This window comes from Mixophyes fleayi, chromosome 3 (genome assembly GCF_038048845.1).
Source record: "Mixophyes fleayi isolate aMixFle1 chromosome 3, aMixFle1.hap1, whole genome shotgun sequence".
In the NCBI taxonomy this organism is placed as follows: Eukaryota; Metazoa; Chordata; class Amphibia; order Anura; family Limnodynastidae; genus Mixophyes; species Mixophyes fleayi.
The window spans coordinates 305677398-305701299 of record NC_134404.1 but is presented as its reverse complement, the minus strand read 5'-3'; the positions used below and the strand labels follow the sequence as shown (position 1 = coordinate 305701299).

At 38.0% G+C, this 23902-nt stretch overlaps 1 protein-coding gene across 1 annotated transcript in view; it reads right to left on the bottom strand.

The window, feature by feature from the left end:
- Window positions 1-23902, bottom strand: part of BFSP1 (beaded filament structural protein 1) — a 43018-nt gene that overhangs the window by 3178 nt on the left and 15938 nt on the right. The window contains exons 3-7 of the mRNA XM_075200734.1: window positions 14661-14756; window positions 13468-13560; window positions 12862-12969; window positions 2299-2519; window positions 502-587 (exon numbers count right to left, since the gene is read on the bottom strand). Of these exons, the coding sequence (XP_075056835.1) occupies window positions 502-587; window positions 2299-2519; window positions 12862-12969; window positions 13468-13560; window positions 14661-14756 (604 nt within the window). The remainder of the gene's footprint in view (window positions 1-501; window positions 588-2298; window positions 2520-12861; window positions 12970-13467; window positions 13561-14660; window positions 14757-23902) is intronic.

The window sequence follows — 23902 nt, the reverse complement described above, 5'->3', positions numbered from 1 at the left end:
ACTACTGTACTATACGTGTTTTATAGCTTAATATGGCTTTTTGTCTTTGTCTCTGGGTGGCATTGGCGAGTTGATGATAAAGTTTTATATTTTGAACTTACGTAGGAGTCAGGAACTAGAAACCCAGAGATATAGTGTAAGAAGCAGCTTTTCAGGTTTGCTGTTAAATAAAAATATCTTATTTAACGAACAGTTATGTAGCCATCACTGGAACCTGTGTCCCTAGTGCTGGCCTGCTATCTATGGCATACTGTATTACTAGTGTTATGCTGATTGGTCGTTACAGCACTATTGTAAGTAATAGAGCTATGCCTGGTAACCAATTTGACACTAGTGTGACATTACTGTTATGTAAGAGATCATAAATTAAAATGTAAGTAAGGTGTGTGTTCCACAACTTCATATGGAAACTGACATTGGTAAACATTAGGGAGTGCAGTGCTAACTAAGTCTGGTGCAGAATATACTAATTGATTTTTGTTCCAAATACCCAATCGTTACCTTTTCCTCTTGTGGGTGATATCTGAGAGGATTTGTAACTTTGCATAAAGAGTGTGATTGGGGTTCCAACTATTGCAGAGTTCAGTCTAGAATAGGAAAGGAAAAACAAGTTGGTAAATACATTTCTTAATTTCTGAAAATAATTATGATTTACTTTATAATTCTCTATATAGCTAAAGGTTATTCACAGAATACCTAATGTTTCTAATATATATATCATGGGTGATATATACGTCACCCATGATTTCTATCCATCAATCCATCAATCACTCCATCAATCCATCAATCACTCCATCAATCCATCAATCACTCCATCAATCCATCCATCAATCAATCCATCAATCAATCCAATCAATCAATCCATCAATCAATCCATCAATCCATCCATCAATCAATCCATCCATCCATCCATCCATCAATCAATCAATCCATCAATCAATCCATCAATCAATCATTCAATCAATCATTCAATTCATCACTCACTCCATCAATCCATCACTCAATCCATCACTCAATCCATTACTCAATCTATCACTCAATCCATCACTCAATCCATCCATCCATCATCCAGTGTTACAAATCATGACAAATTGTACAATGCCATACAGTATCTAAACAAAACCCTGTCAGACTGATGATTACATTTTGTTACATTAAATATTTAGGGTCTCGTTTAGATTTACGGGCAAAACAAAAAAAAGGAGCAAAATTGCACCTTGGCAAAACCATGTTGCACTGCAGGGTGAGACAAATATAACATGTGTAGACAGATTTAGAGTTGAGGTGGCACATCCTAGCTAAACTTTAAATTGCAGTGTAAAAATAAATCTGTCCAATCTTTGTATGTTACATGCAGAAACCAGGCAGTATTTTCCCTGTAGGCAAAAATACATAAATGCATTTGCACCCCTTGCACTATGCTTTGTCCTGTAGAAAATTTGCACCTTTTTATTGCTTTGCTGCTAACTGTAAATGAAATTAAGCAAAGTTGACTCTAGTGTGGAATACTTTCAAGAAATATTGTGCACATAAAATTTAACGGAGGTGCCAAATGCTTTTCTTTAAATTGATATCAATTGATGAATTGAAGATTTTAAAACATTATATTCCTTTTGTGCTCCCCAATGTTTGAAGACAATTATCAGCTTACAGACACATTTAAAACACTATGCTGAGTTGTACCTAACCTAAGATACAAGCAACTGGGTATAAACACGTAAATGCCACATTTTTGCAGTGTGCATTTTACTTGTATGTTCTTATCTCGAATTCTACCTGAGGGCCAAAGTTGTGCTGCAGAGTCAGTACAAATGTAACATGGATGACTTACCAGTGTTCGTCCAGTAATATAATTGTCTACATGGACGGAATACTGATTAGGAAATATATAAATGAGCGCCAGTCATCTGAAATGGATAATCCCTTACTTTTTGTAAAACACAAGGGGCCTGATTCATTAAGGAACCTAAATTAAGATGTTTCTTATTTAAGTCTCCTGGACAAAACTATGTTACAATGCAAGGGGTGAAAATTAGTTTTCTGTCTTGCACATAAGTTAAATACTGACTGTTTTTTCATGTAGCACACAAATATCAACTTTAAATTTCTGTGTACAAATAAGCTATCAAGTATTTGTGTGCTACATGAAAAAACAGTCAGTATTTAACTTATGTGCAAAACAGAATACTAATTTGCACTCCTTGTATTGTAACATGGTTTTGTCCAGGAGACTTATATAAGAAACTTCTTAATTTAAGTTCCTTAATGAATCAGGCCCAAGATGCATATTCCAGTTACCTGTTATCCTCATTCTCGATGATACGTTTATATCTCTCTAATTCGTTTTCCAAGGACTGCTGATATATAACTAGCTGACGACAATCATTGGTGAACTTCTCCAAGTTCCTTTCAGCTTCTTCTATGCCTTTTCTAAACGTTTCAATCTGTTCATTGTACAGCTGTATCTCATCATCGTAGCTTTCCTGAGTGTTTTTAATGGCTTGTTCTAGCATGGAAGTCTGTGAAAAGATCATTCATAAAATGAATTAAATTAAATTAAGTGTTAATTCATACTCTTCTATGTAAATGAATACATTCAGCATAAGGTACATTCTATAAGAACATAAGTGTGGAGGTTAGAGATAGAACACCTAAGTATTAAGGGTGTGCACCGGGCACTTTTAGTGTTTTGGGTTTTGGGTTCTGATTAGCATGAGGTTTTGGGTTCTGATTTGTTTTGCCAAAACACCTGACGAAAGATTTTGGTTCTGATTTTGGGTTTTGGGTTCTGATTTATATTTAAAAAAGCATAAAAAGCACTAAAATCCATTTTTTTCCCACTCCTATTATTAACCTCAATAACATTTAATAACAATCATTTCCACTAATTTCCAGTCTATTCTGAACACCTCACAACTCACAATATTGTTTTTAGTCCAAGACATTGCACCGAGGTAGCTTTCTGGACTGCGTAGTGGAGTGGGCCCGGTACCCAATTTGGTACCGGGGCCACAATACCTCCTCCAACCATGGTACAGAGCATTCATCATTGAGATCCCATCAAGTATGTAAAAGACAGACAGAGTCGAAGTGTTATTTGTTGACTTTGGGAACAAAAAAACTGTCCCTGTTGCAAATCTTTGTGCAATGAAGAGTGACTTTTTCATTTAAAGGCTCAAGCTTTCAAGTGTAGTGTTTATAAGTTATATTATACTTTTGGTTTAATTTGTTTAATGTGTTTTAATTTTGTTTTACTTTGTGCTCATGGCAAACGACTGTTGAACGGTCACATAATGCCAAAAAAAGAGTTGCAAGATGGAATTGTCCTTGGGCCCTCCCACCCACCCTTATGTTGTTGAAATAGGACATGCACACTTTAACAAACCAATCATTTCAGCGACAGGGCCTACCAAACAACTGTGGCTGAAATGATTGGTTTGTTTGGGCCCCCACACCAAAAAAGCTATTCATCTCTCCGTGTACAAACTAAACAGGCTCTACTGAGGCAAGATGTCGTCCTCATCCTCATCCTCTGATTCCTCTCCCCCTTCAGTGTGTACTTCCTCATCCTCACACATTATCAATTCGTCCCCGCTGGACTCCACAACCACAGGTCCCTCTGTATTATCTGGAGGGCAGTGCTGTACTTGATTGAGGAATTGATAATTCATTTTTATGAACATCATTTTTTCAACGTTCTGAGGAAGCAACTTCCTTCGCCGCTCACTGACCAGGTTCCCCGCTGCACTAAAAACTCTTTCTGAGTACACACTGGAGGGGGGGCAACTCAGGTAAAATAGAGCCAGTTTGTACAGGGGCTTCCAAACTGCCTTTTTTTCCTGTCAGTAACAATATGGACTGTCTGGCATGTCTATTTGGATGGTGTCAGAAAAATAATCATCCACCATTTTTTGGATTGGGTTTTTGGATTTTACATGCCCTATACTAAGAGATTTGGCATCGGCCTTGGCAGACGACGTTGATGACATTTCATCATCTATGTCATGACTAGTGGCAGCAGCTTCAGCATTAGGAGGAAGTAGGTCTTGCTCTTTCCCTACTTTAACCTCCAAATTTTTGTACTCCATTATATGCAGCACTAATGAGTGTACCCCTAAACCACACGCACTTTGGAAATGCTTAAAAATTGAACGTAGTAAATGTAATATAGATTGCAGTACCTATTCCCTGGAACTGCTTAAAGAATGAAGGTAGTAAATGTAATATAGATTGCAGTACCTATTCTTTTGTACTGCTTAAAAATTGAACGTAGTAAATGTAATATAGATTGCAGTACCTATTCTCTTGCACTGCTTAAAAATTGAACGTAGTAAATGTAATATAGATTGCAGTACCTATTCTCTTGCACTGCTTAAAAATTGAACGTAGTAAATGTAATATAGATTGCAGTACCTATTCTCTGGAACTGCTTAAAGAATGAACGCAGTAAATGTAATATAGATTGCAGTACCTATTCTCTTGCACTGCTTAAAAATTGAACGTATTAAATGTAATATAGATTGCAGTACCTATTCTCTGGAACTGCTTAAAGAATGAACGTAGTAAATGTAATATAGATTGCAGTTCCTATTTTTTGGACTGCTGAAACAGTGAACGTAGCAATATAGATTGCAGTTCCTATTTTTTGGACTCCTTAAACAGTGAACGTAGAAATATAGATTGCAGTTCCTATTTATTGGACTGCTGAAACAGTGAACGTAGTAATATAGATTGCAGTTCCTATTTTTTGGACTGCAGAAACAGTGAATGTAGGTATTGCAGTACTAATATTTCAGGACTGCAATAATATATTGCTCTAGAGTTTTTTTATACTTTTTAAATAAGTTTTTACTATTTTTTTTTCCTTTTTTTTGTATAATTTTTTGTAATTTTTTTTTTTTTGGAGTTTTTAATAATTAGACAATTACTATGGACTTAGCACAAAAATGCACAGGACTAAAGCACCACTGGACTCAGCAGGACAGACACTGGCCAAAGCACCACTGGACTCAGCAGGACAGAGCACAGGACAAAAGGACCACTGGACTCAGCAAGGACAAAGCACTGGACACAAGCATAAAGCACCACTGGACTCAGCAAGGACAGAGCACTGGACACAAGCATTAAGCACAACTGGACTTATCACGCAGGAGTACCACTACCCTACAACCTCCCTCTACCCTGATCACAGCCCAAATGAAAATGGCGGCCGCTAGCGGGGAATTTATGCAATCCGAGTCTCGCGAGATCCGACGCGAGACTTGGACGTCAGAGCCTCAGTTTCATTTTTTTGGGCGCCGGAAATACCCGAACAGTGCTCGGATCCCGTCGGATCCACACTGTTCGGGTGGGCTCGGATTAGCGGAATCCGAGCCCGCTCATGCTTACTAAGTATAAGTCTGGATGATCTATATTTTATTTGACCCTGTGATCAATATAGAAACTTATAATTCCCTTAAAGATTTCCTGGCCTAGTTTTTTCGGTAATGTGGAACTATGCCTGAAAAATCGACATATCTCTATATTGCTAGCTTATAAATTGATTTTGCTGCCAAGCATTAGAGGAAGAATTAAAAAAAACATGTTTCAAGTCCCATTTGTCTTCTGCAGAGCCGAAAATAATCTGCTACTCAGGAGACAATGTAATGTATTATGTCATACTGTATTGAACCTGCATGTGCAACAACTGGGTTATGGATTATGACTGTTACAGTTAGTGTGACCTTAACACAAACATTGGACCTTCCAAATTACTTACCTGCGGTAAATGACAGTGCTGTGTTTAAAATATGGCGGTGTTATGCTAATTACATTTACTTTTACGTTTTTTACCAACCACCTATTTTTCTCAGTAAAATAATTGAGGGATAGATGTTGGCCAGAGCAGTATAGCCTAATTCATGTTGCGATGTAAGTCCTTCTGTGTGCTGTATCGTGCGTGAAATAGCCCTGTCCATGCCCAGAACCGAACCTTACGCCACCAATTCACGCAATTCATGTCCGTACGCAAATGACACAACTGATTGCAACTAGACAGCGCGAAACAACAGGGGAAAGGGGTGGACGAATGTGCGCAGCGGACAGTAAGGGCGTGGCCAATTCAAGAGCCCTGGGTTTCTCTAAAGTACATTTTTTGAGCCATATCATTTGCACCAGCTACAAGGTAGGTGTAAGTGCTGACTGATAGTGATAACTGTCATGGCATCCTCTTTGTATTAAAAACTACATGTCTGTGTGCCACTAGACACTAGATAGCAAAGATCATTTGTATGCAAATAAAGAGAATATTTAAACACATTGTATGTACAGTATGCATTATTAACATTCTGATTTATGTATTTAAAGTAAAATAAAAATGTTAAAACATATTTTTATTAATGATTATAGTATTATGAATTTATATTATATTATGCGGTCTGACGGGACTTTAAATTGCACATATGCATGTGTGTATCCTGCACTGTGTTTTGTCTGTAAACATACAGCAAGTAACATTTAGGAAGAGAGTACTTATACCCAGATTGAAAGAGAAACGTATCATGAGATTGGATTTGAATACGGTCAGAACAACGTTCCAAGTTGCGTGCAGGTTGCATCCGAACATGAATCAGGCCCATAGCGTGCAGAATTACTTAATTGGCGTATATTTAATTACAACGTCTAGCTCAGCACAAACTCTAAATACTTCCATACATGAAGGTTAAGCAGTGGAGTAAAACTGAAACCTACTAAGTGATTTAAAAGAATTCACAAGTGAACAAATTTGATTATACATATATGAAACTAAGAGATTAACCAATGCAAATCCGATTTTAGAGGTCTTACATGTTAGATGTTTTCATTTTTACCTAAACAAGTTTCTTTAATGCCTGTTTATAAAAACATATATCATACAATAAAGGCTATGGGGTTAGAGCAATGTAAATGAAGGAGCATTTGCCTTAGATCAAACAAGACAAGAGAATCATAATTAGGCTACCTAGTAATATACCCAAGATGGGATCCTAAATATCTGTTAAGACCCCAAGTGCAGTAAGTAGACAAGAGACCCCTTATGCGAGTTTCTTGACTAAGACATTGAAAAAAAAGTAAAAACAAATTCTAACCTCAACCAAATAAACAAACCAGCGGTGGAACTACCGGCTAGAGGTGATGGGGGTCTGGGAATGCCAGTCCAACCTCTCAAGGCCCCTCATGGTGCAAACATATATCTATATATATATATATATATATATATATATATATATATATATATATATATATATTAAAAACAGAACAAGAGAAAACACTTCCTGGCCCTTACTAGACTATGGTTCAAAAAAATCACCAATTGTAAGGGTCTGCACTCTATCTAAAAAACAAGTACTAATGTAAAAAATTAAGTACAACAGTGATTTAAGGTGCTTAAATCACTGTTGCACTTTATGTTTTACATGTATTATAAAGACGGCTCCCAGAAGTGGATGTGGAGATGATACAAACCATTATATATCCGAAATGTTAGTTCTAACATTAGCCAAAATATTAAATCTGAACCCAATTCAAACTTAAAAGCTAGATCAATTATAAAACCCAATCTCAAATCTAATCTTGAATCTTTACCGTAAATCAAGTTCAAATTCTAAACTATTCAGATTAATAATAGAGCTCAGATTCTACCTAATCAAACAATAAAATATACAACATGCTAAAACAGTACAGGTTGTAACAAGAGAATTTAATAATTTTCCTTTCATGTATTGCTCTCTTGAAATATCTTGACACTCTCTATTATTAGAATAAAGTTTCAAATTACCTCTCCCGCTATGCAAATACAAGTGTCAACTATTATAATATGTACCAAAGACTGGGCCCACTAGTGTCTTAACCGGCCCACCTGGGGCTTTCAGTGAGGCACCATTACTGGAGTACATGGCCAGAGTATCACATAGGCATTTGGGTGCTCACCAGTCACTAAAGATTTTTCTTTATTTAAAAATAACACCAAATTTTGCTGCTACATCATATGGGGAATATGGAAAAAATAGTGTTTACACAAAGCATTTATTCATAATATGACTTAATACAGTTATTCTTAACAGTATAATTTCAATTTGACAGTCTTTGTGCTATTACTGATAATAGCATCACAGACTGGAGAAAGTCAGTCACAGCAAACAAGAAACATTATAATATTATATGGAGTAATATTTATGCCTCACTGAACAATATAACATTGCACAATTGCACATGACTGAAATTGAAGCTCCTTTTTCCTACACGTTGTATGCTTAGCTCCCCAGTATGAGGACGCATTGTGTTAAGCCCCCAAAAAATTTGCTTATTTGGCAAGTTTTCTCAGGTGCAATTTTACAACATGAAAACGTACTGCACATGAGCACGACTTTTGTCTGTATTTAGTTGCGACATTTGCAGAGGCAGATTAGGGGTGTTAATGGGAAAGTGGCGTCCAAAGGCAAGTTTAGCACACCCTTTTAAGACCCTTTTAAAAAGCATCTTATTATAAATGGGCCTTGAAATACTTCAACAACAATGTAAATTTTGCACCTTCAAACTGGATGCAAGTTTTGGAGTAGACGATGATGGTCACATTTATTCTCAGCCATTTCTATAAACTAGGTGAGTCTTTGATCATACGTAAACAGAGGATCTTTATGTTCAACACTATGGCTTAATTCATTAAGGAAAGTAAGGCAAAAAAAAAGGAGTCAGTTTTCTCCAAGACAAACCATGTTACAATGCAAGGGGTGCAAAATAGTTTATTATTTTGCACATAAGTTAAATACTGGCTGTTTTTTCATGTAGCACACAAATACTTGACAGTTTTATTTTTTACTCTGAAATTTAACATTGATCTAAGACATGCCTGACCCAATCTATAAATCTGTCATCACATTTTAAATTTACCTCCCCCTACAATGCAAAATGGTTTTACCAAGGTGAAAAGTTACTCCTTCTTTCTGCTTTACTTTTCTTAATGAATCAGGCCCTATATGAGGCTGACAATGTCATTTTTAGTGTCACTAAAAGGGCACAGTGCATTTCAGACATAAATCCATATGCCAATATTATTTCAGGCTATATGGATAAAGGTTTTTCCCCCCAGAATATTACTGATAGCAATCTCAAATTTGAGTTTATCTCAAGAAACCGATTGTCTATGTTAAAGTATTTTCCTGTTGCTCATATGTCAGTCATGCGCTTTGTTAATTTCCAACTTCTCACTGCGTAAACATTCTCCCCGAAATATGTACTCAATCCAAAATGAAATGTTCAAAAAATAAAAATAAATTTGACAAGTAATATTTAATATAAAAGAACCCTGCAATGTGCTTAATTAACATTGTTTCTATTAATGATTTGTTATGGTGCTCCTGATATTTTATCGTATTCACATATATTTTTTAAGGATGCCTGTGGCACAGTTTTTAGTAACATCCATAACAAGCATTTACATTGAATATCTTGGAATTGTGATGCTGCACTACCCAAAATATTACACAAGATGGCAGCAGAGTATGTACAGTTAATGCATTGTTTTATTTGCATACTTTTTTCTTCCCAGTAACCATTAAGGGCCTGATTCATTAAGGAAAGCAAAAAAAAAATAAAAAATTAGTAATTTTGCATATTGACAAAACCATGTTGCGTTGGAGAGGGAGGTAAATTTAAAATGTGGGGACAGATTTATAGTTGGGGTAGGGCATATCCTAGATCAACTTTAAATTTCAGTGTAAAAATTAAGCTATCAAGTATTTGTGTGCTGGATGAAAAACCAGTATTTTCCTTAAGTGCAAAATAATAAACTAATTTGCACCCCTTGCATTGTAACATGGTTTTGTTCAGGAGAAAACTTACTAATTTTTTTGCCTTACTTTCCTTAATAAATCTGTCCCTAAGTGCACCTGCCATACTAAAGCTACTGCTACTACTACTAATACTACTACTACTACTATTATTAATAATAATAATAATAATAATAATAGTAATAGCAATAATAACAATAATGATCACTAGTATAAAAATTATTTTATTGAGTCGATAATAATACCAAGCTGTCACTTTGTTTTACAATGTCACAATATACACAACAAAATATATTAAAACTGTTGTCCTGCCCACTGCCTGCTCAGATAAGAAACACAGGGAAATGGGGTCCAAGTGGCACAGCGCCTGAGGGAATGATGGGAAAAGGGGAAGCCTAGGGTGCCCACAGAGCCTCCCCTGGCCCTGAGTGGTACTTAGCGGTTTTAGAGACTTTCATCAGAATGATTTAATTTTTGTGGCTTCATTCAAACTTTTCCCTGCATGATTCAATAGTGTCACTCTAGATATAAATTCCAAACCCATTGCTCAAGCCACAGTAGCCAACTAGACTGTTGCATCAATGCCCATTTGCTGTTTACATTTTACAACCAAAACTTATCCTTGTGGGGTCACAAGCAAGTTACCCCTGGTGTTCTGCTAGTTGGTGTAAAGGTGATCCAGTCACAAAAGAACATTTCTTACCCTGGAGTTCACTTTTACCTTATATTAGCCATCAACTTAACAATGTCAGGATCAGATACCAGACTTTTAGAACACTGCAGAAATTCACTGCGTGCACGTCATATTTTATGGCTGATCTTAGAGACATATCCTCAGGGATGTGTAAGATACAGACAAGCGTAATAGTAGTTGCTAGGCAGGCAGATGTTTCACTGAATACTAGCTATATTAAATAACATGCAGTCAAATCCTGGGAGGCATATATTTATTGCTTCCTTAGAGCTAGTTTTTCTATTTACCATATTAGCTCTTTAGTGAAATTCATGGCTATAGTGGTAAATCATATGTGAAACTTTAAATATACAGCAGGAACCCCTCTCCATCTCTTGGAACACAGACTAAAACTAGCAATATCAAAAAGTAGGTAATATCCTGTATTTGACCGACAAAACAAGTTGAGGTGTAGGGATGTCACATAGCCAGTAGGTGGTGATATGTTATTAACTATACAAACTTTGTTGCATACTACTTGTTGTTTATACAAAACAGATAATAAACGCAGTCAATAAAATGCAAATTATATTGTTATAGTTTATTCTTTCTATGGCAGTACTGCATAACTTGCATAATTTTAAATATAATTTTCATCTCTTCTAAAATTAGTTTCATGAATATATTTTTATTATATTCCTATTATTTTGATTAAAGGCAAACTATACTCTAGTAGATTATTTCGGACTAACTTATTTTCTATAAATAGTTAGTAACTTATAGGGGGATAGGTAACCTGTATGCACAAGGCCCATTTTTCTATATTGCATTTATTAACATGAATGAGAGGTTATATTTTGCTAGCTGACCAAGATAAAAATAAATACTGTATAATTCAAAGATTTAAACAGAATAATGTCACCCATATAGAATTCCTTTGTGTCCCAATTTTCCCAGGAAATTCCATTTTCCAATTAAAATCTTGAATTTGCAATATCTGTTTTCTCATAACTCAGACTACTAGTGAGTCATATTTAACATGATAATTGGTGACAGGTTCCTGTTACTGTATTACTTAATTAGGAACTCAGAATGAAATATGGGGTGTTCTTAGCAATCTTCATCTCATATGGGAGTCCTGGGGGTAAAATTATCAAGCTGTGGGTTTGAAAAAATGGAGCTGTTGTCTATAGCACCTAAACAGATTCTATTTATCATTTATTTAGTGCATCCTACAAAATGACAGCTAGTATCTGATTGGTTGCTATAGGCAACATCTCCACATATATTTGATCACTTGCCCAAGTTTAGCAATCAATTGCTATAGAACACCACATACTAAAATATACACTATACCTATATCATGATTATGGGCCTGATTCATTAAGGTACTTAAATTAAGAAGTTTCTTATTTAAGTCTCCTGGACAAAACCATGTTACAATGTAAGGTGTGAAAATTTGTTTTCTGTTTAGCATATAAGTTAAATACTGATTTTTCATGTAGCACACAAATATCAGCTTTAAATTTCAGTGTACAATTAAGCTTTCAAACATTTGTGTGCTACATGAATAAACAGTCAGTATTTAACTTATATGCTAAACAGAAAACAAATTTTCACCCCTTGCATTGTAACATGGTTTTGTCCAGGAGACTTAAATAAGAAACTTCTTAATTTAAGTACCTTAATGAATTAGGCCCTATATGTTCTAGATACCTTTGCTAATAGAATCTGATTATAAACTAATGGTGCTGACAATGGGTATAACAACTGTAAACCTAAAATACATACTTGTCTGCACATTACTACTCAAAATTTAAGTAAAACGCATTATTTGACTTTGTTGTAGTAAGCTAAGCATACTTGGGGTAAATTTATAGGGAAGATAGCACTTACTTCCAATTTAGACTGTTTACTCTATATGTGAACTAAAAATATATTTCTTCCAAAACTTTACAATAAACCAAACAAAAAACTGATGTTGCAATGGCTTGTCTACAGTATACAGGTTGGTTTAGCACTGTGATAAACAAAACATTCCCATATATTACTCAGGTTAATATTATATGATTTAATTATACATACAAATGTATATGATTTAATTATACATACAAATGTACTATGCTAATCATTTATTCTAGTACTGCTTGGTTAGTTTGTTTACTTTTCTTATCTGTCTCCTAGTTTTACTTTTCTGACAGATTCCACTAATGAAAAAGGAGACTCACTTCAGCTAACAGTGGGAGTTACCATTCATCATTTTAAAATGCCAGCTGAGATGAATGTATGCCGGAGGACCAATGAGAAGCTGCAAGTTCTGTGCTAGCAGCATGGTATTGGTCCATGGTTTTATAAACTTCCCCACTATGCTATATATCTTACCTCAGATTGTAGTTTAAACTTCTGTGCCTGCAGTTGACATAAGATGCTCTTATATTCTTCAAGCTGGCTTTGTAGTATAGGGATTCTTCTTTCAGATATTAGCTTTTCCTAAACAAAAAAAAAATATTTGTGTAGCAATAATCTACAAAAATAAACAATTTAAGGATCAATAACAGATAATTTAGGTGACATTGAAAGATCCTGCGTCCTATTTGCCGTTGAATGACAGTAAATTTAATAATGAAAAACTGCATTTACCAGAATTTATTTCACACTGCTGATGCCACATGTCCCAGCAGAACCACTTTATCAGAAACCTGAAACATCTCCCTAAATGGAACAGACGATTTGGACCAAACCCTTAATCAATACAAGCATTGCACTGAAATGGGTGTGGCCAGCCAACAAAGTGTGTTCCCTTTAGGAATCCAGGACAGTTCAGCAAAATAAGACAATTGGGGTTGGTGGAATAAAGATCCATGACAGCAGGATAAAAACCAGCCTCATCCTTCATTGAGACTGAGTAGTGTTTACATCGTAGTCTCAAATTTATTGATAATATAGCTACAGTGTATAAAAGATTAATTGTAGTAAAGATATTCTTACCTCGTACATGCCTACAGTAATGGCAGTTACAGGAGGGGTGGTTTGGATGATTTGTTGCAAAATGTTAACATAGGTTTGAATTTCCATGAGATTCTGTTGAGTAAACAGTTGTAACAATTATTATGTATAACTGTCACATAAGCATTATTTAAAATTGACAGAGAATATAATATATTTCCAAGAATGGGCACAACAAACACAGCTGAGCATTATAGAAATGCAAAACCAGCCAAATGTTTAGTTTATTAAGACTTACCGGCAAATAAGTATAGCACATAAGTGATAGGTGTATTGTTTCATAACAATGGATCTTAACTTTTGCTTATGGACTAAGCTACTGTGCAACATTCCTTATCAAATTATACTGAGGAAGAGGAAAGCGGTAGAGAGGGAAGATAATGGAGTTGTGGAGAACAGGAGAGATGAGATAATGGATTAAACTGGAGATGGGGTTGATTTATTTAATATTTGATTTCCGTCTTGGAAAACAGAAAAACTCTCACACCTGGAAGTCCTACTGCTTCTAAAATGTTTCCGCCACATCTTGAATGCTCTGTGAGTATTGCTGCCTGGCCAATGACTGTATGAGATGTCACCCGTTTAAAGGGTAGTTCCCATTAAAAACGAACCCCCCCCCCCTATAGACTGTACAGTCCATTATTATAATAGGATTAATTGTGCCTCCATTCTTATCACTCTACCCACTAATGTGTTAGATGCAATATGAAATAGTAGGGGACAGTGCCAGGTTCTTGTTTTCCTTTGCCTTACAAATATGTAGTTGATCTGGATCCTTGAAACTCCAAGGTGCCCACCTGCCTCAATATGATGTGCTATATATGACAGATCACTAAAGTTTTGTAGTACTGTAAACTTTATGTCAGATAGATATGTAAGGGTCCTGGTTCACCAAACAGTTGCTGGACATAAGAGAGTCAGAAGTCCTTTGTTGTCCATTTCTCAGCCAGCGTTGGTAAATATGGTAGATAAGTAAGATGTGGTTAATTCTATAAGAATAATGAACTATAAAGCCTATGTAAAGGTAGAAAATGAGTTTAAGTTTACTTTATTAAGGATAATCCACTTCAGGAGATATATGTATTATTATGTATTATTATACGTCCAATACATACATATATATATATGTATATATACAGTATATTAGATCAAAACGTACATGGAGTACAATTTACCTTCTTGTACCGATCCTTAGCTGCATTAATGTCATCTTGTAAGAACTGGGATTCAATCTGAAGTTCTAGATTACTGAGCAAAGCTTCATCGGCTTCCTAAAATATAAACACAAAAGATTACACACTTTATTGAATCTGTCACTGTGATTAGGGTTCTCCATGACGTAATTTGATCACCATTACAAAATGATACATAAAGAGAAAATGTAGTTTATCGCTACATGTTAAGTACAATGAGATTTGGGGAGAATACTAAATTGCATATGTGTCATTATTGTCCATGATTGGACTAGTAAATACTATATGACTGTAAAACTGACATGTACTCAGAGGTCAGTTTATTAGGTACACCTGTACACCTAGTTGGTAATGCAAATATCTAATCAGACAGTCATGTGGTAGAAGATCAATGCATAAAAGCATGCAGGTATGGTCTTTTAGTTGTTGTTCAGACCAAACAGCAGAATGGGGAAGAAATGTGATCTAAGTGACTCCGACCGTGTAATGATTGTTGGTGTCAGACAGGGTGGTTGAGTAGCTCAGAAACTACTGGGATTTTCACACACAACAGTCTCTAGAGATTACAGAGAATGGTGCTCAAAGCAAAACCGATCCAGTGAGCGGCAGTTCTGTGGGTGAGAGGAGAATGACCAGACTGGTTCAAGCTGTCACTAAGGCGACAGTAACTCAACCATGTATGACAATAATGGTATGCAGCAGAGCGTCTCTGAGCGCACAGCATATCAAACCTTGAAGTGAATGGGCTACACTAGCAGGAGGCCTTTGAAGATGACATTTGAAGAATGAAAAAATGTTGCCTCATCTGACAAATTTTGATTTCAGCTGCAACAGTTTGATGCTATCACGTCAGCATGGACCAGAATCTCCTAGGAGAGGTTCCCGCACCTTCTTCAATACATGCCACAAGGAATTTGGGCTGTTCTGAGGGCAAAGAGGGTTCCTACCCAGTACTAGAAAGTGGCACCTATTAAAATGGCCACTGAATGTATGTAGGGAATAGTAATTAGTATAAAAGAGTGGGTTGTCTAACTGTCAATCAGTGAAACATTGGTGCTATATTGATGGACAAAAACATAAAGTAATATATCTCAGGACCCTTAAAAGGAATTCTGAAAATATATATATATTTTCCAAGATATAAATAAAATCTGTCACGAAAATGAGGTTTATTTGCCAACCTTTTTCCATGTCTAATCATTGGGATTTAGACACAGCTGGAATCAATGGGCCTTGGTGTGGATTTAAGAAATGTTATACCGCACTTGCATCAGCTGCTGTTCATCATAACAGCTCTTATATAATATTTTTGTATCCAGAACAAATCTTTTGCAGAAATTAGAACTGAAGCTTTGTTTTAATATTGTAGGAACTATGACAATACTTTGGCAGAGCAGAAATTAGGCTACTTATTATTATAAAACGTTCAAGTATAACACAAGATTCATCAAACTGCTAAGACATTAATTTATAGAACATTATTAGAAAGTACATTGTGCATACAGTACAATGTATTTTAAAAGGAATTACATCTACAGCTCTGCATTTTTTTCATTTACCAAGACTCACACATTTCATTAAACAATTTTTGTATTTTCTTATAAACAAGTTGCATGTATGAACTTTTTTACTTTATATAGAGGCATTACACTGTCCCGTTTCACTGGAACAACCTCCCTCGCTCCATCCGTCTCTCACCCAATCTGTGCTCCTTCAAGCGGGCACTTAAAACTCACCTGTTCCTTAAGGCCTACCAACCATCCACTTAACCTCTCACCTCTTCTGTTTCTCCCCTGGCTCCTCTTCTCTCCCCTTTGCTTCACTGGCTCCCTCTTGTGCCTGATTTTGTTTACCCTCCCTTAGGATGTAAGCTCGTATGAGCAGGATCCCTCTCCCCTCCTGTCTCCACACCTGTTCTTCCGCTCCGTCTTTACAGTATTTGCCTGCCTGGAGTTTCTGAAGTTCTGGTACTTTGTGTTTATTGTTCTGTATTGTTTTACCCTGTATAGTGTACTGTTTGTTCCGTGTACGGCGCTGCGGAAACCTTGTGGCGCCTAACAAATAAACGATAATAATAATAATAATTACACTATACCCTTGTATGTAATGAAGTTTAAAGGAAGAAACATGCATGGGCACTTTTGGTGCATTCAGCAGGACTGCATTGTATTGATTGGATTCTTAAAAAAAAGGGTAAAACCACATCAAGTATACATAAAACCTATCTATTTGCATGTTTCACATGTTTTAGATGTGCTGTGCTATCCATTGAATTGATTGATATCCTGCACAACACATCAAAACTGTGAGATCCCTGACCAAGCACAGTTCACAAATTGGGACATATTGATATCACCAATTTCAGATCCAGTGCAAAATCCTACTGAAATGTGCCCAAAAAGAGGACAGACATTTTAAATGATGACATTTTTGATTGGTTCCTACACCTAGTCCAATAGAAATCAAGTAATTATTTACATACAGTAGATGGTTGGTTCTAACAAGGGACTAACCCATTTGATGCCTGCTGTTATGTCTTATCCAGGAAAAGAAAATCACAAGTAAGACTGACATACATTTTTCCTTTTGTAGCTATAGGTAGTTACTTTTTAGCAGCAATGATTGTACAATAATACTGTTGCTATCATTCTTTTATTTGCTTTCCCACAATTAGGTTAACCAGTGAAATATAGTCTTAAATTATTCTGTGTTGTCTAGCATTTATAGAGATACCATGCGCGTGCTCTTTATTTAAATATATTCTTTATTTAATACACTGGAAAACAAAATAGAACACATTTGAAATCAATCAGTAACAGGTGAACACAATTTGATTGGGTCATCAAAGGTGGGAAATGAGGGACGAGGGAAGAGGAAAGGAGAACAAGAAGATGACTAGGTCGCTTGGGGAGAAGGTCTACATTCTGAATTGGGTTGGTAGAGGGGAAAAGAACAAACTACTAGGGGGGAGGGAGAGGGGTCCTATTTGATAAATACGTTAAGTGGGTATAGAATTCACTAGGTAAGTTTGTGCTCTTTTTTTATAGATATGGTATGATTTTATGAGCCTAATGAAGTTTATATTTACATGTAAGTGTACCTCCTTTTTATACTTTTATATTTAACTTTTAATGCTTCCCTCCCTCATAGATGTAGCATTATTTTGTATTGTCTCAATTATTTTTTCATTGCTACAACTTGTTGCTACAAGCAATAATGTAAGCTTATATGTTATTGACATATGAGGTGACGATAGAGCTCCAACACTAGGGGCACTATGGGAATAGCTATCTGGGTCTCATAAGGCACCGATGCTCTAATTCTTACAGGAAGACCCCAGTGATGATGTCCCTTGAATCTCCACATGATGTTTAAGATCTCCTTTGTGTGCAGCAATCTAAATGTTAGGAACAAAACCCAACGGTTCCCTATAGATGTTCTGAACATTGGCCTTTCATTGACCCTGGGTCAAAGAAAGTAAAGAACATACATTTAAAAGTCAGAACATACATCTGTGCTCAGCAGTCAAAAGGATTTTCTGATTAGGATGTAGAATATTGGCCTTGGTATATGGTTAATAAAAACAGTACATTAACCGAGATGTATTCAAGTGCATTATATGACTGCAATTTATGTTGTTTGGCAGGAATTTAGTTTCCTTCTGACATTAACTTGATAGATGTCTTACTGTGAGTTTTGTAGTACCTTCCTCTTTTATTTATTGATTGCATTATGAAGCTTACACAGTTTTATACAGCCCTTTAAATAAGAATTTGGTAGGCATGATATTGTTTTTACTTCCTGCTGCTGGAATGTGACCTCAAGGCTTTAGCATTTCTCACTGTCAGCCAGTGTGCTTAGTTACTTCTCCCAATGATTGGATGTAGCAAGATTAAAGAACAGGTTCAACTTGACGGACTTGGGATTTTTGTTTCAGCTTCACTAATTTTGTTGCTATGTAACCCACATATTTCCATTTGATATTATATATCTATTTGAACATAAGGAATATGTATGCTTTACCGAGAGTTTATGTTTTACAGATAGATCTGTGAGAAGTCATAATATTAGATAATCAGAATTAAAAATACAGGACCAATACTGTAAACAGTTGCTAAGATGATACAATAACAGTATATAATTGCTAATTGGTTACTATAAGTTCCTCATTGTTTTGAGCACTGTTAATAAATAACTATCTTTATATTATTTAACACTTGTCTTACAGATGCTATAAAATGCGCTTGATGTTCTCACATATAAACCGTCCCACCTATTTACCTCCTTTCTTACCACTCTACTAATAATAAATGACACCACACAGTAATTGGCACATAAAGGAGTCTAAAAAAATAAAACATTGTATAGTGAGAAAACGATAAGCAGTTCAGTGGGGACCAATGAGCCTAATATCACAGTGACATATAACATATAACCTCTTGATATCAATATATGTGGAACCATTTCATCCTAAAATTTGGGTATCCTTTATCCTAAGCATCCGAGAACCCGCGTCCCATCTGGGCTGACAGAATGCAACCAGCAAGCCCACCCTGTCACGGCAATAGGGGTTCTGGGATCCGTCTTGGGACCCCTCTGGATAGCTGTGGCAGGAGTGTAGTGGAAACTGGGATGAATGCCATGCTCATAGAGCTTGCTCTAATCCCATATACTGGAAGTCAGGAAGAGGAATACTGGACTGAACTCCGAACTGAAATAAATGCCTGGAATCTGGAGCTGATGGACTGGAACCTAGACGAAGGAACAGGGGGGACCTGAACCCATGACCAGAGACTCAGTACCTCCAAGAACTCAGAGATTCAGGCAAATATAGTTCCACAACTGGACTGGAACGACTCAGAACTCAGGCAGAGGATATGCAGGGGTGGCAACCTCCTGAACAGACAAAGCCTGGAACTGCCCCTGGACAACTCAGAACCTGGTTTAGGCCTGGAACTGGAAGTCGGTACCCTGAGACACAGAAATTGCTCCAGAAGGTGGATGACTCAGAACAACAACCTACTACCCAAGATAGCCAGTAGGAGAGACAGGAATAGATCGATGAGAGGAGGATCCACACAGAAGATAACTGTTGGAATCTGTACAGAAGCTGATAGAATGAAGGGGAATCCACACAAGAACTAAATAACCAAAGTCTTTATTTCAGCAGGCAGAATGAAGCTGAATTCACACAAAGGGGCGTATTCAATTGTTAGCGTTAACGCTTTCAACAAGCGCTCAAAAAATCTTAGCATTAATACGGTAATTACTTGCGGAGAGGCGAGCTGAAATTCCGCGAGTAAACTACCGTATTAACGCTTTTCACGCGCAATATTTTTTGAGCGCTCGTTTTTTTGCGTTAACGCTAACAATTGAATACCCCCCAAAGGGTTAATGGTTTGCAGTTCATATAACAGCATACACCATGAATCTGAACTCACTCAGAGGGTTAATGGTAAAAGTCCATATAACAGTATACACGATGAAGCTGAACTCACTCAGATAGTTAATGGCAGAAATCCATAGAACAACAAACAGGGTGAAGCTAATTTCACACAAAGGATGATGGTTGAGACCTGTATACAGTAGACAGGATGAAGCAGCAACTGTGGGAATCTGGAAATAGGAAGGTGTTGCACTGGAAATTTGCTGAGTGTAGGAGGAGACTCTTATAGACTGCAGATTGGTGGATGAGATCAGATGTTCAGACTCAGCAGGATGTTAAGCAAATGTCTTACACAAGATGGCAGTTCCAGTACTGCAGACAGAAGTCACGCTTGTCCCAGGATAGAATGCTGCATTCGACAAGGAGGGAGATATATGGTGATATGGTACCGCTGAGTGGTGTAAACAGGACTAAGACCCCGATTCGTGACACACCCCAAGGGTGATGTCTGTACCGATACTAAAGCTGACACTTTGAAGGGAGGCGGGTTCAGCCATTACATAAATAAAACTAATGTCCGTATAGGCCATCCATTGCTATATATTTTCCAGCAAAACACAAATCCCAAACCATCTGGTGTTGGCACCCAAAGCACCAACAAAAGTCCTGCATCAGGAGAAAACCGAGCACAGGCAGCAAGTCGAAGTATAGTGGAATCCAAACCAAAACTGATCCACTAGGAGTGCTAATAAAAAACATGCCCTAAGCAGGTGTCTGCACCCAAGGCACCTGCAGAGGATCTCTAAAATCTGCAGAGGAACTCCTTCTTAGCAAAGAAATAGATAAACTCCAAGCTGGTGGGTATTGCCGCCTTGGACTTCCCACTCTTGTAGATAGTCCAAATGAAAGAAAGCATGAATTGGTGCAAACCTCTGCCTTTATAGGCTCCAGCAACCCGAAACTCAACCCACTCCCACCAGGCTGACCAATATTTACTCAGGGTGGGAGGAGCAAGCGACAGCTTCACCAAACCTTCTATGCCAGCTTGACAACCTGCTAGACATAAGTATGACATAGAGAACCAATGAGGAGCGTGTTTGGCACCAATGCATTAAACTTATCCCAAGACCCTCGTAACGAAGCACCAGCTAGCCTGTTATCAACATCTGGTACATGCCTAGCCTGTTCATTAATATCAAAATGCAGGCAACGCAAAAGCAGACTAAGCAGTAAACTAATAACTGGAGGGGAAGACGCACTCTGCTTATTTATGGCCTGCACTCATGCCGATTGGTTTGCCTTGAAAACTCGGCACCCACAATTCAACCACAGCCACAATAGGGAACAGTTCCAGCAGGACTAAGTAAGTGGTCTAACCGAAACAAACTTATTCGCCAGGCCCAGGTGCAGCACACCAATCACAGGCAAAATACGCACCAAACCCAACTGCCCCACTGCATCAGTGAACAGCTGCAACTCTCTACTGAGCACAAGAGGCTTAGGTCATAAGCACACCCCATTGAAATCCTGGAAAGACTTGAACTCGCAGTCGCCAGTTTGAACTTACAACAAAATATCCTATCTATAGGGATCACCTGACAGGCAAGATTGAACAGGCCCAAATAGATTGCACCTACTTCAAACTTCAACACAACCTTTGGAGACCTCTGGACATCTCCGATCATTGAGTGCAGTTTACCGACCTTATCAATAGACTGTTGACAGAGGCCTAAAACCATGTTAATCTCAATACCCAAATTAGACAGACGAGTAGTGTGACCCTCCAGCTGATCATGGACAACGCGAACCACCAGAGAATAAAACAACGCAGTAACACAAAAAAGGTGTCCGATCCGGTCGCATACTGACCCTTCCCTACCACCAAGTAATGGGCTATATCATACCTCTTCAACACACAATGCAGGAAGGAACTGAAGCATTCAAACAATGAGCTGGAAATTACATCACATGGAGAGGCACCTATTCTATCACACGCCTGGCCCGACGTGGTCCAGGCTTGTGGTCGGGTCCAGGCTTACCTGATTAGATTTGCCCTCCGATGTTCTCCTTTGTGCAGCGCTGCGGTCCCAGGTCTGTGACATCTGCATGCGCAGACACATTTTTTTAAAGTTTTTTATTTACTTTCATTGACAGACGCCCCCCCAGTGGTCACAGTATTTAAAGCAACCTTTTTTATTTCATTTATTCAGTTGCTAGTTCTTTTCTTTTTCTCACCCTGAACAGTTTTTTCTGGCTCCCTGTGCCTTCAGGCATATCCAGGACTACCGTGTATCCTGCTGCTACCAGTTGCTATACTCTGATCCAACTTCCCTGCTGACAGCATCTCTGGACCTCAGCATCTACCAGCCGCAGACTATTGCACCTTGTTACTCTTGTCACTGTGCCTCCAGGCATTTCCAGTACTCTTGTGTATCCTGTCGCTACCAGTTGCTATACTCCGATCCAGCTTCCCTGTGCCCAGCATCTCTGTACCTCAGCATCTACCACCTGCAGACTATTGCACCCTGTTTCTCCTGTTACTGGGTCTCCAGCCATTACCAGCGCTATTGTGAGTCCGGCTGCAACCAGTTGGACCAGTTGCTATATTCTGATCCAGTCTCCCTACAGCCAGCATCTCTGGATATCTACTTTCTGCTGCAGATTGTTACGCCTTCTAGAGTTCACCTCTTGCTCACATACTGTACTCCTTTTGGGGACTCTCTCCCCCTGCAGCACACCACTACCAGTTTATATCCTCTCCTCTGTTGTTTCTCCAACTGGTTTTCTGGGTTTCACCAACTTGGAGAACCACGACCTGCGGCACAAAATAATTAAGCCCTTTCGTGTTGTTAGACTACACGCCTCCCAGTAGGTGGTGCCAAATTAAGTAAACCCATAAAAGCATTCTCTGACCATTGAAATGTGATATATACACATAGAACCCATCGGCCAACTTGAACCCATGAATGTTAATGGGGTGCATCGAAAGGAGATGAAAAGTGATTCAATCTCCACCTTCTCCCTCAAGGCTCCCCTTTCAAAACCATTAACTATCTCCAAGGCAGACTCGAACAATTGATTACAGAACCGTTCAGGACTTGCATTGTTAACTGCGCATGCTGCTGCTTTGACATGTGCTGGATCAACTGGAACTTCTCTGCGGCCATCTTAGGAACTACCCTCATATGGGGGATGACAAAATACCTAAAAGGCGGATCTGCACTTGCGCCACACCTACGCTCCAATGAGCCCTCCTTGCTAACCTTCTCTGCAAGCACCTCAGGAAGCAGCAATTTCAACTGATTAACTGATGATGTCCTCATTGGTCCCCATAATCGGTAGGCAAAAAACAGAAACAAAACCTGAATGCAAAAATTCAGCGTCCGCCTTGATGGGGTAGCGGTTGAGTCATCTACCGAGGCCAAATGATCCAGGGAATCCACTTTATTGAGCGAAAACTCTTGCTCCTACCGCCTTGAGAGATTTTATCATAGAAATTGGCGGCACCATGGACCCAATGCCAGGTCCACCTCCGGCCATAGAGACCTGGAGAACAATTATATCAGAGGGAGCAGGGATGATGACACTATGCCCCCAACCACCCACCCCCAAGGTGTGACCTCACCACACAGCCCCTCTGGAGACTATGGGGGGCAGGAGGTTCAGAAGGGGCAGATTTGGGTCCTTTGGCCTGTTTCTTGGACCACCTATGCTGACTCTCAGCAGCAAGAAGCGGGGTGGAAGGAGCCAAGGGGGCTGCATTAGGCCCCCAAACACTAGCATTGGCTAAAGAGGCAGGGAAAGACAGAGGTGACAAAACAGGATAACACAGAAAAAG